Here is a 15905-nt window from a genome sequence, read left to right as displayed (position 1 = left end):
TCCTTGCTAATGCTGCTGTCCACATTACACAGAGGACTACACAGAATTGTAAGATACGAATCCGAATACTTGTGTCAGTCTGAAATGCTCACAAAACACTCAGAAAAAAAAACCAAGAAAAAGGCATGTCCAGAGTGGTGCAGAAAAAACATCTTGCTCAGGTCTGGCTTTTGCCAGTACTGAAGCAGGCTGGAAGAAGCACTGGTGGAAGCACTGGTAACTTCTTTCTCTGGTCTTGCCCTCTTCTTTTAAGCATTTCCTTTGGCCATTGTCTGAGATAGGTTGCTGAGACAGATGGACAGTGGGTCTTACCAGGGAGTCTTATCCGTTTCTCTATTCTTTATTTGATTTACATTTACAGCATCAGAACATTAGTAAATCACTTGTGTTTTTTTAATAAAATCTGAGTTTCATTGACCTTTCAGGCACATTTTTTATCTTTTTAGGTACTTGTTTCTGTACTGTTTCTCTGAATTTAACTTAATGTTTCCAAACAGCACAGGAGGAAAATTAGACTCTGTAGTTCTGTGAACTAGACAGAGATTGATACGTAGTAGCTTAACTTCATCCACAGCTTAATAGCTATGGTGAGAAAAGAGAGTTTCAGTGAGATTTTAAAAGCAATAATATTGTTATTTACTGTGATTTTATCCTGTGCTTGAGGGAGGGAGCACAAAGATGCTTGTTTAAGAAAAGAAACAAGTGAAGGAACTGAAGGAGGCTAACATCTTGTCCAGGCAGAGGTGGGCATTGACTTTTCTGTGTGGAAATAGAAGGAAATGTTAAGCAGAAGCTACTTTGCAGAGGGCTAGGAAAAGTTCTGGTGTCATCTCCCTAAACATTTACATCATTTAAGTTCAAGGTGTAAAACCCTAATGGGTAGGTTAAAGCTTAACGAATAGACTTTTATTTGTATCCCTAATACTGGGTAGTGCAATGTGTAACTAACCCATCCCTATTTCCTGCCTTTTCATAGGAACACAGCTACAACTTTTTTCACATGGTCTTAATCTGTGCCACACTTCATGGTTTTAGTGGTCTTAGGAAGAGGCTCTGATGCCTGAAGTTGGACTTCAGAGTTGTTTTCTTGGTGAAGAATGAGAGTCCTGTAATAATAGCAGACTGACATGAACAGAAATCCAGGACAAAGCAGGCACCCCAGCAGTGAGATACAGATAGGCCTTTCTGTCTTTCCAGTCTGCCCTTCCAGCTGTGGTTTTCAGCTGGAAATGAAGCCCTGTGACTGCCCAGGAGGCTGAGGAAAGGATTTTGGAGTCAAAGACCCATTTCTTCAGGATGATACCACATTAAAAACCTCACAGCTTCTTAATAGTCAGTTTGGGAAGCTGGGGGAGCACTTGGGATGAATGTGAGCTGAGTTTGGTTTAATAGCATAGAATAGCCTGAGATTTCACCAGGCTGCAGCTTATCCCCTTCACTCCTCAACAAACAATAACATGTAATTTTTGTGCTTGCTGCAGTGAGGTATTTATGGCTTTGCTGTCTCATTTCCATCTGCAGCAGAAGAGTGTGGTTGTGTCAGGTGTTTCAACACTAACACAATTAAAAGGAAGTGAACGGTTCCTCCACGCATGCCTTAACGTCAGCATTTTGGACTGGGAAAAACTGAAAAAACACTATTGGAGCCTCTCCTAGTTCTTTTTCCCCTGCCAAAAGTGTGACATTCAGAGAGGTTTATCAGACCTGTGTTTCCCCGAGCCCTTATGCTGCCTGAGTGGGCTGACAAAAGTGTGAATCCTATTGACATTATAACTCTGCCTACAATTGGAGTGGAGCACTCGGAGACTGAGAAGGATGATGTCCTGAGCACGAAATAAAGCAAACACTTTCTTCATAGCTTAGTCATTAACGGAAGGTTTTTGCCAATTACCTTTGCTAACGTGACAGAGCAACTTTTACTTGGCTTTTCCTGTTTTTTTTTAATAGGAGTTTCTGATATCCCAAGATATTTGACTAAAATAAAAAAATCTGCCAAAATGTGTAAGTTTACTATTGTTTTGTGGTTTTGTCAAAGAAAGAATGGTTGGTTGTGTGCAAGCAATGTAGAACACTTAAAATTTAACAGGTCCATGGGTAAGTGAGCTTTATTTTGAATCACTGTTGACTTCTTAATTTCCATATGTCTTTTTGCCAGTGTATAGCATGGGCATTGATTATATTGGATCTTTCAGCTGCTTTTGTTATGCTTGAATGTGAACTGCATCCAGATTAAGGGCAGCCTTCTCTTAAACAACCAGTAGGTTTTAAAATTTAATTCCCAGCACTTTTCACCATAGAAGGCAATAACTGGTAGGGTTTAATCCTAAATGTCACCTAAACAGTATTCTAGAGTACAGGTTTCTCATGTATGACTTTACAACAAGGCTTACACGTCCTGTTGTTATGAGTAGTTTTATTCCTTGCCGTTTGTACTGGAATAATACTTTTATTACATCTTATTATTACTTTTCATTAAACTCTCTCTGCAGCAGGGTTTAGTGGTTGAAGATGGGGGGACCCAGAGTTTTAATTCTGGGTGCAGTGAGGCCCCTTGTGCAGCCGCAGGATGTTGATTCTTAAAGATAGGCACTATCTAGAGAATGAGATTTGACACATTAGGTGATTGGTAGCTTAAGGATCCAGACTTTCAGCTCTCAGTTTTGTCTTGATTTAATGTGAGTGTAGGCACTAAGAATTTCTGCAAATAAGAATATTTAAGGAACTATAAACCTAGATTGTCTGGGATGAAACGTGAACCTAATTCAGTGAAAGAGCCATCTCCAAGTAAATGGTTCATCTGTGGGTTTTTTTTTTCCCTAAATGGAGAATTTTAAGGCTAAAGCAGATCATGCTTTTAAATTCTTGGAGATCTTGGCCAGAAAGCACTGTATAAATGCGAAGTATTTAAAATTAATTATGTTGGAGGCCTATAAACCAGTGCATTGATTAAAAATCTTCAGTTCATTAAACTTCCCAATGGCAGAGGCCATCTCTGTAATATAAACTGCTGCTGCTAGCAGCGGCGGCCGACTGGCATCTGTGTTCTAATCTTCTTGAGGATCCCACCTTTGTTCATTAGGCCAGCAGCTGTTGTCTCTTGCTGGGCAGGATTTATTTCCTCTTGACATCAGCCTCAGAGGTGCAGTTGCAACTTTGGCAGCACTTGATTCCAATGAACTTCCTAGAGGCGCTTTACCACTTTTGTAGAACGAGATTGCTTTTGGATGTGAGTTGGTTTTTAGGGTGGGTTTCGGTGCGGGGCTTTGGGGTGTGTTTGGGATTATTTTTGTCATTTTGTGGTTCCCCCCCCCCCTTCTGGTTTCCACACATGTCCTTGAATGGGTGTTTCTGAAAGGTCCACAAGGACTGAGGGCATGTATAGAGGTGTGCTGCAGTCTAGGCAATGCAGCTTCCTCTTCCATGTCCCTAGAAGTATATGTGATATAATGACATTTTCCTGTTTTTGTTCCCTCCTGGCATTTGCCATGTGGAAGAACAGCACCGCTTCATAGATAATTCATGCGCAATTTACTTTCTTAAATAAGTAAGTCTCCTGAATTTCCTAGTGAAAACAAGGCATTAAAATCTGGAAAAGCACCAGAGAACAGGAATTCCTATGAAAAAAGAATTATGTAGATTCTTGAAATAGAATATGTATCACGTGATAGAATATTTATCATGTGATAAATCTGCATATGTTGTTTACAGCGTAACTTCCATTTAGCCAGACTCATGCACAAGGTCACAAAAGAAGTTTGGGCCTTATTATTCCTGGAGGGATTTGTATTTTTTTGCTGTGGTGTTTGATTACCTTCCCCTCTTTTATTACCATCTGCACCACAAGGCTAGTTTTGCTGAGGTGATTTTTTTCTCCTAAGCAGCATCCCCTGATACCTTTAATTCTGTGTTTCCTGCACTTTTGCTTCATTTGCAATTTTAAGAGATTTTCTATAAGAAGTAAATTTATTCTATAGCGTAGATCACTAAATTAGCCAGTTTTTACTGCATAACCTTAACCCTTTAATTCTGGAGAACAAACACAGTTGCACTACAATAAATCAAACAAGAAAGGACTTAATCTGTTCGCATCCTTTAGTGTGCAGTGAGAAAGATATCAAATACCTCTGTATTTTTGTTTAACACACTGGTTTGAGTACACTATCATTTTGTCTATAACTTTTATTTTGATATTTGTTTTTGTCCATGTATTTTAAGCAATTCTTTTCAGGTGACTTCTTTGTGCAACCAATACTATTGGCTGCAGTAGCTTCGGGAAGATTTTTTCTTCATTAATGGCTTCTGCTGAATTGTTGGGAGAAGAGAACTCTGTCCCTAGTGGCTCTTAAAACTTCCGGATGCATGGAATGAGATTGCTAATATTATTTTTAGTGAAAAAATGGGGAGTATTATTTTTAATAGCTTTATGCAAGCATCAACTGCTTCAACTATAGAGCTGAATCTGAAGCTCCATGAGCCATTCCTCAGCCCTCAAAATGTAGTTTGTGTATGTGGGTCTTCAAAACTAGCAAACATCTTCCACGAGCTTGTCCAGCCAAGCCACAGTGAAACAGTAAATACAGAAACCCCATTTGTGTGGGCTCTCCATACGTGAAAGTGCACTCCAAACAGGATCACATTTCAAAGATAAGTCGTCCTGCTCAAGTCTTTGTAGTCATCTGAAAGCAAAAGGGTTGTGTGCTTTTTCAAAGCATTTGTTTTACCTCAGGGTAGGTGGTGGGGAGTGTCAAGCAGCCTGGCAGCCTCCTTGCTGGCAGAGGAACGCAGAAGAGAAGAGGGACCATCCAGTGGGTATTTGCCACCTCACTGATGGCTCTGGGCAGGACTCTGAGTATTAATGCTATCAAAATTCCTTAGAAATAGCTTGGTTTATAAGCATGAAACTCATATCAAAAAGCACAATATCAGTAGGGGTGCTTAGCAGCCCTGTCTTTAGTACCTTCAAGTGTTACTAGTACTTAGAATTGCCCAGTTATGACCATGCAGACCAGAGATGGGATTTGTTGCCAGTTAAGATTGTCTATGGAATGGTCCCACATCTTTCTCATAGCTGTGAAATGACAGGTCACTTGTGTGTGTAAATGACCCAAAGTATATTGGTGTGATTTCCATAAACCTAGACAGCAAGGCAGCCTGTAGGAAAGAGGCAGACTGTGAAGCAGAGTGATAGCTTCAAAGTAAAGCAGCATTCTTCATCGGTTGTAGAAAACAGTGCTAATGCATGATGCCTTATCACTGCCACATGATGCAAGCCAGATTTGACCATAAGTGCCTGGCTTTTTCAGCCTGTCTCACAAAGGAATTCCAGGGAAGGAACAGTGGGATATGGTTTAACATTTTCCAAATATGTTTTCAAAAATGCAGATGAGCATCTATCAAACTGATGATAGAGATGAAGGATCTGGAGCCATTACATCAAAGATTCATCACTTTCCTATAAAAGTAATTTGGCAGCATGCCACTACTATCAAGTGAATCTCTTCCTCCTTACTACACAATGACAATATATCTTTGGCCATCATTGTTCCCTCCTGAGGTTGTTGCTACTATCTGTAATTTCCATAAAGTTTCCATGCTAACAATGCTCACACTTCCATTACTAGTCAGTGCACACCTCCAGAAAGCAAAATATCTCACACAAATGTTTTGTGCATGCCCATTCCATGGCTTTTTTAAAATGAATTAATACAGCTAAGACATATTTTAGCAGAGGCTGAAGTCTCTCATTTAGATCTGCTAATCTAGTCTACCATTGCAAATATTCTTCTTTATGTTATGCAGAGTGCTCATATTTGGCAACACATTTCACTGCTTGGCTTTTTACTTTAAGAATTATCAAACTTGTGTAATAGATTGTATGTATTATTTGTTTCTAACATGATTTATTGAGTTGTATTAAATGGAAAATGCATACAGATGCCAGAGGTCATCTCTGCTCAAGTATTTAATAAAGTATGGTAGAAAAAAAGAGGTTATTCAGAAAATTGGGGATGGTTTTTCAGGGGTTTTTTTTGGTTTTCCTTCTGGTGGTGGTTTCCCCCCAACTCCTTCATTCTTCTGTGTCATCAGTCACTGGAGTGTATCAAATGCTAATGTCTGCATTTCCATCTATGCCTGTCTGAAGTATTCAATCATTTTCTGTTATGCCACCTTTATAAGGGAAATATGCACGTCTACTTGTTTGGTTTTGGCAGATGTCTTCCATTTTCCTTGTCACATGTCAAAACTGGTTATGATTAAATTGATTTTCCTCCGTTAAGAATTCAATTTTTTTCAATTATGTTTTCATCTTTCTGGAGGCTGCTTCCATCATAAAGACTGGACATGGACCCGTGTGGAACCAGTTCCAGGAAACTAGTGATAGACCGTCTGTATTGTAGCTATATGTGCATTAAGAGCACGCTTCCGTCATGAGATGGTTTAGCGATGGGGAACAGTGTTGCCTGTCCCAGCTGTTCTGGCACTTGGTATGCTAACACATTAGGGTTGTTAATACACTGCAGATTTAGAAGTGGCAAGCCCGGGTTTCCATTTTCCTGCCAGAGGCAGTGGTTTCTCTTTGCAGGTTCTGCTGTTTGGCTGGGCTCGTGTTAAAGGGACCTGAAAAAGCGGTTGATTTGTCCCGATGAGTTGGTGGAGAGGGCAGCTGAAGGAATCATTGCACAGACTCTGCTCAGGGAGGGTGCCTGTTTGTTAGGGACAAGAAGGATCTCAGGGGTGGAAATGATTGATCTGCTGCCAAGGGAATAATTGCATGGACTTGAGCCCTTGTCCAGTACTCCTGAGGTGAAAGACTTCTTCCTCTGTAAAGAATCCTGCAGAAAGTGCCGGTCCTAAGCATCAGTGCTATTTTTACATTAATGTCTCAGGAAATATTAATGTTGGTAAAGATCGTGGTGGTGCTGGTGCTCATAAAAATATACTTGAGGTTTCAACGCACCCTGGTTTACTTATCCTGCTTGGTTTGGAAAAGCATTTAGTAATTAAGTTAAAATAATTAAATCGGACATTCTGGGCACAGGATGGATTTCAGGCATTCTTTTTTCCCCTCAAGGTTACAAAGTGTTATTCTTGCATTAGCATCTTGGAGTATGTTAAGCAGAGATTTTGGGGAAGTTATAAACAAAAGTTCAGCTAAGGTGGAGGAAGAAGACTCGATGTCTTGGACAGAGATTGCCTGATATGCTTACAGCTAGTGGCATCCAACTTCTTTGCAACAAGAGCATGTATAAAGTGTCATTGAAAGTGCAAATTCACACGATTCTGTAATTCTCATTCAGTTTAATAGAAAGTATTCCAAAATGTCATTTCAAAAACTAATGGCACCGTGTCCAAGATGAGTATGGAGCATTACAGTGAACCACTTCGCCAGTTTCACTGCGGCATCCGAGTATTAACTCTGGCAGAGGACACCTCAGAAAAGGCAATCAGTTTTATTCCACACTTAGTAGAAGGCGGCTTCATTCAGATAAAGATAATATCTGCCCTTCCCCTTGAGGGAGATACTCAACACCTTGCAAAACCAGCCTTGACCTTAACGCAGCAATGCCAGTCACCATTTCCTTTGCAGGTTGTTCTGCGCACAGGCAGGGTACAACAAAACGACCACACGCTTCTTGTGCAGCATGTACAGTTTATTAAACAAGAACACCAAAGTTAATAAGCACACTAAAGGAAATGAGCACACTAATGTGAATTGAGTATATATATATATAGTAAATAAGTACAATAAAGCAAATCAGATATATGTATTTTATATATATGTAAGTACAGAGGAAAATGAGCAATGCGTCTACTCATTACTGCATAAACAGAACAGAGGCCAAGAAGAAATACATTACAAATTATCACTGACTCAGTATCCAGCCCCACACTTCAAGCTGGGAAGTCCTGTTGTAGCCGATGCTGGGAGTCTGAGGTAATTGGGAAAAATCCTTTGTGGCGCATCTACCCACAGGTGAGGCTTCAGATTCAGCTAAAAGAGGCTCCTGCTTTTATACCCTTAGAAAAACAAGGCTTTATGCCAGATCTCTGATTGTTTACTCATGGGGCCATGCAGTTTCTCATGATCTCACTGTTGTCCACGCTGGGAGCATTGGCCAGGCTCCCTGGTGTGGCCAAGTATGAAGGTCATAGAACAGCTGTACACCTCTGTTTTCCTGTCTTTTTTCCAACAGACAGTCGCTATGATCACAAACATATACTCTACCAAATGCACTTTGAGAGAAACATACTTTGTTATGTCTCTTAGTCATGAGAGGGAATCAGCTGTCAGCTAGGTTGCCATTCATTACACAGGTTCACAAAACAGCTCGGAGTGAGAGGGCTGCCCAGTCTCCTTGCATCCCAGTGCCAGGGCAGTGAATGGCTGGTAGGCATGCTGGGTGCCCAAGCCTTGTATTACTCAAACCTTGCTACGCTAGCCCATAGAAACCTACACAGTTTATGGGCATCTGTTAGAAACCCATCTATGCTTGGCTTTCCAAACCTTTTCTGGTTTATTTGCTTCAAACACATTGTTGGGTACTGCTGTAACCTTGAACTGATTAAATCTGAAATAAAATCTGAAATAAAACCTGAACTAAATATTGAACTGTATGCGTGCAGAATCTTCCTTTCTTGTCTCCAGAAGTATTTGTTTAGCCTTTCTTTGAGCTTCCTTTACCTTTTTTGAATTGATACTATTTCTCAGAGTTGAACTTCATCATTGCTGCTGATTTAGGGCCTTACTGCAGTTAACATGTTCATTCACACAGGATTTCCCTTATTTGTTTCCCTTTTCTGAACTTTTTGCCATAATTACAGTAAATGATGTCTTTGATTGCATGTTGAGAGGGCAGAAATGCTGTGCCAGCAGCCATTTTTTATTCTTTGCCACTGCTACTATTCTTTTGCTGACTCTCAAGAGTAATAAGATCTATGCACTCTACTAATTTTCTTGCATACTTAGCTGCAATTGCAACCTTCAGTAATTATTATTTCATTAACTCTAAGGTATTGCATGAATAATGTAGAATTAAAAAATGGAAGAAAGGTCAAAACAAGGTAATTTTTAAATTTCAAGTCCATAAGCATTGGATTGGATTTTTGTATAAGGCATTAATAGGATGGGGACACTAAGTAGTCTGCTTAATTGCAGAAGTATCAGAGGTGTGTAGTAAAAGAGAGGCTTGCACTTAGCTGGGGATTAAACTTGTTTTTGTAGCTTTTCATGAGACTTTCTTAAAGCCTTGAATGAGACCCTTTTCCAACCTTGAAATCTTAATTCTGCTTTAGCTCTTCTAGGTGCTTGCAGTTAGCAGAAGTTGACTAAATGTCATTTCTTTGATAAACATATGGACTAATTCTGGCAGAAAAGAAGTTTGTGTGTATCTGCACATCTGCCTGTAGATGAGTAGGTCTGCTCTGGGAATGTGAACATGAGCAGTAAACGTTTGTGACTGTGTATTAGTATGAAGGCAACAGAAAGACTGGCTTTTAATAAATGACAGTTTCTGGGTTTCTTTTGCAGTGGATGGCTGCATACACAGAGCTGCTGGGCCCTGCTTAGTTGCTGAATGCCGCAACCTGAGTGGCTGTGAGACTGGACAAGCCAAAATCACGTGTGGATACGACCTACCTGCAAAATGTAAGTCAAGGCTCTCTCATCTTGCTCTAAGCACGTGGAGTTGGTATGCAGGCTTTATTTCCCTGTAGTCTAATTCAACAAGGTATTCATTTTACAAAATTAGCAGTGGGACTTAATTAAGGATGTTCTGTAATAATGTCTTCCCCTCAAAGCAATTCAGGCTTTTCTAAATGATTATTTCACCTATGTTACCCAATGAAAACCTACGTGTCTCTAAAACATAAAGCATCTTTCATGTTTATTTTTCGTAAGCCAAAACGTCTCATTTCCTATGCATAATAAAAGATGGGAAATGCTTTATGAAGTATGAACAAAATATACGTTACCATATTTAAGTTCCACAGAGAGAGTTTTGGGAAATGTTGCATATTTCATGTTCTTCATGCAGATTCCTTGATTATGAATACTTTGAGAGCCGAGGAGATCAAAGTGATGTATTGTGTTTTCAGCTGCTACGTAGAGGCTGATTGGCAATTACTGGGAAGGCATCTGTCACACTTTAGCTTTTGACAGCGTGCAGCTCAGTACCGGAATGTTTTTGCACTTTGAAAGTGGAATTGTCATAATTCCCATCCTATTTAAAATAGGAAGTTGGCTATTTGACCTTGTTGTGTAGATGTTGAGCTTGTCTTGGAAAAAAATTAACATGCTGACAGCACATTGCTCGGCCAATCCGTTATGTACGAACGAACAGTAGGAAACCTCTGCAAGTTAGGATCTTACAGAATAGTATGTTAAGATGTGATGAGACAAATACCAGAAAAGCATAACAAACAACAGAGAACTGGAATTCAAGCTCTTGCTTTTTATTTGCAGTCTGCACTACGAACATCGCTCATTCAAAAGTATTTAGATCTGTTTTCTCAATTTGCTCTACACATTTTTCGGGTAAAGTCAAATGCCTGCTGCAGTAGTAGGTGGCTTTTTAGGTTCCTGTGGCCTTTGGTGCCTTAGGTAAAGAAGAAAGCTGTGTTCCCAGTCATTTGTTGGCACCTTCTATGATGATGATGAGAGCCACCAATTATTTCCTTGACAGTGCTAATTGCTATGTATGGGAAAACTTTGCCATATTTCATACAGAGCTTCACCACATATTAATGGTTATTTATGAAAAGTGACTTGAGCTAGAGGTCAGGGAGGTTGAGGAAGGTTCAATGTCATAGTTATGTTGGGTTTGTATATGGCCAAAAACTTAGCAGAGTCCTGTAAAAGGGTAGCATCATTAGATAACACATTGTCATTTACTCTGCTGGGCATTTTTGATGTTTAATTCTACCCCTTCAACAAAAAATAATATCTTGGGAGGGACAGCAAAGCTGCTTATCCATAGGGGCATAATTCCTTCCGTGTGTTTTAATAAGAGAAATGAAATACAAGGCATTAAAGCAATGAACACTGAACTGTGTTAGAAAGAGAAAGGGTCATGTCTGAGGCATGGCCTCCTTTTAAATTTTATAGTAGTTTAATGGGTCTTGCTTAAGTTAGATGTGTAGAACAGGATCCTCTCTGAAGACTATAGGGATGTTTTTTGTTTTGTGCTTTATGTAGGAATAATAAAACAATGAGAAAACCCATTATCACTAGCAGTTGGAAATAAAACCTGTAACCAGACATAGAGGAAAGTCAATATTCTGCTTAATCAATATGCCTAAAAGTTGAAATTGCATCAAAGACATGTCTATTTGGATTTGATCATGCATCAACATGGTGGTGGTGGGGGGAAGGACACATTAGCTGACAGGTATGGAGAGGTTAGCGTACAGTTTGCATGCAGAAGCTGAGAACTGGATACTCTTGATTTCTTAGATCTTTTCCTTAAAACATCCTTGTGCTCACCGACTGTTGTTTTCTTTTACTTTTCCCTTTAGAAGCTTTTGGTTGTAGGCTCATTAAATTATTTTACCTTTTAGACCCTTCATCTGGAAGTGATCAAACAACCAAGACTCTGTTTTCCTATTTTAAAAGCTATAGAGGCACTGGTTATCTTTGGTCACTCTGTGTCACTTTGTCACAGCAGTATAATTTAACCGTGGAAACTGTTTTACATCTGAGTTGTGTGATGAGAGCAGCAACATGATGGGAGGTCTGGACTTTCCCATCCAGTTGCTCTGTGATGCAGTTTTGTGTGTCAGCAGTTTGTTGAAGGTTATAGGTGAATGGATAACTGCCAGCTTTCACAATGAATTTGCTTTTTACTTATCTGTTTGTATTTAGGAGACCAGCTACAATAATCCATTAACAGTTTGAGTAATGCAATGATTATTTGGTTGTCTGCCCTTCTCGTGATTGTAGTTGGATGAATAATGATAGTAAATGGGAAGTGTATTTCCTAGCATGATGATTTATTATTTTTTTTGTTGTTATTTAACTGAATTGCACAATGTTACAATTGCATTTCCTTCCCCTGGGATTTTCCTATCTCTAGTTCTTCATCCTGAAATGCTTTCCTTGGAAGCAGTTTGCTGAAATCAGCAAAGCTGCTCTGGGATGGAGCTGCCTGCATGTGTACTGTATGAAGCAGGGCTTGGGCTTAAGCTGAGGACTCCATGTTAAAGAAGATTTAGTATTCAAAGATCATGCAGCATATTGCTTTGTTTTCTAGACTTCTTGGAGGAAGCTGGAATTAAATTTGGCACTTGAAGGGAAGATGTGCTTTGTCAGGAAGCTGGTAGTTGCTAACTAAAAAACACTGGCAATCTTCTTTATGATCTATGTATTTTTATTGACTACTTTGCTGTATTTACTTAAGTTAAATAAGAACAGGTCTGAGAACCAATTGCTTTGCAGAGTAAGATTGAAAAGTAGTGTCTGAGTGAAAAATGCAAAGATTTAGGGTCTAGGCTGGCTTTCCATGATTTGTTCTTGTTGCAGCTGAGTCAGAGCAGTTTGTGAAATACACAAGCAACAGTGTTTGGGGAGAGAATACATAAAGTAGTTCATTTTTTTCTTCATCGTTTTATTCTAATAGTGTGAACAGAGCAAGATTACTATGTGTATAGCCTAGAGATGGTGCTATATGAATTTTCCAAGATACATATTTTTGAATGCCAAAAAATAGCCTGTGTGAAAATAGAAAGGAAATCAAACCGAGTTTTCTAATTACCAGTTAATGTAACATTCAGTACAGTTTTACAGAAGTCAGTGTAATCACCATCTGCCTTCTGTGCTTTAAAGGCCTACACAAAGCTCCCCCAAATGCCAACTGAGTTATTTGGTGAATACATAATTTGGTTGATGTCATCTATTGTTGTTTTTCAGTGTACACCTAAGCCCAAGTTTTCATTGCGCTTTGGAGGGCTGGAAAAGGCAGTGCTTTTTACTCTCAGATGTTTTCCTTTAATGCTCTCCCAGAACCATCATCAATTACTTAACTTCTGTGCTTCCTATTGTTGTTCCTTGTAAAGGAAGGTTCATTCTAAATATTGTACAACTGGTCTTCAAACATTGAGCAGTACTCTGATACTGTCATGCTTTAAATAACAGATAAACTGTGTCTGTTTAAATGCTGTACAAATGCTTGTTTTCTTTCTCATTTGATTAATAGTCTCAGTTGGCTCTACTGGCAGAAAATGGTCTGAATGTAAATTGTGTTTATGGCTGGAACCAAGGGTCCATAACAGCCTCATGGCTTGTTATCTGCTTGCAGAGGTTCACTATAAAAAAAGACCCTGTCAGAACACATTAGAAAATACAGTCCCATTCTGCAGGGTATTTAATGGACTTAAATCCAGTTGAAGATGTGGTGACAGCATCCAGCACAGGTAAGTGGTGCCCCAGCCTTGGCAGGAAAGGACCCGCAAACTAACTTTTTTCTGTTGTTACTATTTCTAGTAATAGTTTATTTCTTGTTCTGAAAAATGTTTGAGAATAAAACCCCTAAACCTAGGAAAATAAAATCTTATCGCCTCTAATATGGGAAAGAGCCAACCATGGGTAAATTAAATCTGAAAGGCGGACTTTCAGTGGCGGTACCTTGCTGGAAATGCTAGGCAGTTTCTAATACATTGGTTTATGTTGTTAATAAATCTGTAATATATGGAATAAAGTTTTCTGTTTGTTTGATATTTTTAGTGCTTCAAGCAATATCCTTTAGGAGATAGCATATATAACATAGTCTTCTGGTCCAAAGTGACTGTGTAGATCAGTCTGGAGTCATAATGTGAATGTGCTCTCAAAGACAGTTCCTGCTGTGAAATAAGTAGTTAGGAGGAGTGCTAGTATTAAGCACAGTAGGAGGAATCAGCCTTTAAATTTGTTTAATCAGATTAAAAAGTGGAGATTAAAAAGTAGAGATTAAAAAGAGTGCTTCCATTATATAGACATAATTTTCAGTATTTAAAAGATGACTGTTTGGAGGGTGTTAGTTTAAAGTCAGTCTGTAAGGGTAGTGATTTTAAATCTCTCCTTTATTTTCTTGGAGATTGCTTGCAGAGCTGTAATTAAAAGGTTGATTATGCAGAACTGGAACTCCAAACCTCGACTCCAGTACACCAAAACTGATCAGTTGGAAAAATGGGGCATAATACTCAAGTGTATGATGTGAATTTCCAGGATTCAAAAAAGAACTTTCTTTGTTTCCTTACTTTCAAAACTGCGGTTGGTATAATAATGCATAAACTTTGTTTCAAGCAATTTAGGTTTCTGATATGTGAGACTCAAACAGATACTTCCTTCTACTTGGTTCTCATGTGCAGAAGAACATTATCTTTGCATGATTGTTCAGTTTGCTACCTCCCTATTTGCTTTGGGAAGAGGCAAGTCTGTAAATTGGAAAGGTAGGCATTAGAAATGAGCAGTATGTGAATAAGAGAGGATTGCTTACGGGATTGGTTACACACTTGGCTACTTAGTCCCAGTTGGTCAGGGTCCCTGGTCTTCTCCCACAATTGCTTTTAAGTGTTAAAAGTAAAAACTTCAAGTGAGAAGTGGAAAAGATGCATAACTAGACTGGAGTTTGATGCAATTTCGTTGAAAAAGGTTGCTGATAAGCATAGGGAGACACAATCTTTAATATAATTGAAGCTTCATAAATGCTTTGTTAGTTTTCCAGGAGGAATGTCTCTATACTCTTTGTCTTAGCTGGGTAACATCATGTTATTGTCACTATTGTGCCCAAATGGCGTGACGCCGATGGGAAAAAGATGGAAAAAGCCAGAAAAAGCTCTAAATGGGGATTTCCTGAATCAGCACTGAGCTGCAGCAGCTCATTGCAATCCCTTTTTTTTTTTTTTGTATTTCTGAAATTTTTAGCATTGCTTCCATATTTAAATTTCAAATGAAGCAAAGCAAGTTAATATTAATCAAAGGTCCGTGACCCCTTGTTCTTCAGTGATACTTTTGTTGTTGAGATTTCTTTGGGAAAAGGATTTTTTTCTGGTTAACAAAACCACTTACTACGTATCTGTGTGTTTGTCTCCTGAGTTGTGTCAAGGTTTCATACGGGGTTTTTATAAGCTCAATTTATGTATTTATGGCTATTTTGAAAATAAATGGAGTGATGTCTTTAGTATGTTTTAATTTGGTCTAATTGTCTCCAGTCATCTTAAAGACCTGCTGTATTCACCATTAACAATAGCATACATTGCATATGCTGTAAATGTGTTGGAAAGGAAATATTACTGATTACTTCTTTGGTCCTAAAACCTGCTTAGATTTTAGAGAGGGTTTTATGGTATACTGTAAAGCTTTATAGCTTGTCTCTCCTTTATACACAACCCCCTCTCCATACACACAGAAGGGGAGAAGGTAGGACTCACGGGCAATGATGGGGAATGCATTTATCAAGTTGAACTAAACAAGTTCAAACATCTTCTCTTCCAAGTCTGCTCAGGGTCTGTCATCAGTTTGGGTAGAAAAGGACAAGTGCTGTAGCTACCAGTTGAAATGTGGGATTATGAATCAGCAGGACTCTTCCTTCATGACAGTAGATGGTCTTTGTCCTTGGATTCGAGCCTAGCTCATGTACATTTTTTAATGGATAGATTCTTGAAAACTTAATTTGTGAATGGACCAGGGTGTGCATTTGTCAGTGCTCTCTGTAGTGTCATGCTATGGTTAACTTATGGTATGTACTGCTGGAAACCATCATTTCACATCAGATTGTTCAGTTAACAAATGTATGCGTTGTGGCTAAAGGAAATGCTTTACTATTGATCCTCACTGCTAAATCTAAATCCTGCTCTTCTGGGCACCACTTGATACAATCTGGTCATTTAACACTGAACTCCATCCAGGTCTGTAGTGGGCATGGACATAATTA

The 15905-nt window shown here is 39.0% G+C and overlaps 1 protein-coding gene across 7 annotated transcripts in view; it reads left to right on the top strand.

Moving 5' to 3' along the window:
• Positions 1–15905, top strand: part of MACROD2 (mono-ADP ribosylhydrolase 2) — an 885719-nt gene that overhangs the window by 261639 nt on the left and 608175 nt on the right. For all 7 annotated transcript variants that reach the window (XM_057423319.1, XM_057423323.1, XM_057423322.1 and 4 more), the window contains one exon: positions 9530–9646. In XM_057423319.1, the coding sequence (XP_057279302.1) occupies positions 9530–9646 (117 nt within the window). The remainder of the gene's footprint in view (positions 1–9529; positions 9647–15905) is intronic.

This window comes from Pezoporus wallicus, unplaced genomic scaffold (genome assembly GCF_028554395.1).
Source record: "Pezoporus wallicus isolate ANWC-B61680 ecotype Strahan unplaced genomic scaffold, APGP_CSIRO_Pwel_v1 contig_4191, whole genome shotgun sequence".
NCBI lineage: Eukaryota > Metazoa > Chordata > Aves > Psittaciformes > Psittacidae > Pezoporus > Pezoporus wallicus.
This window is presented reverse-complemented; position numbering and strand designations above follow the sequence as displayed.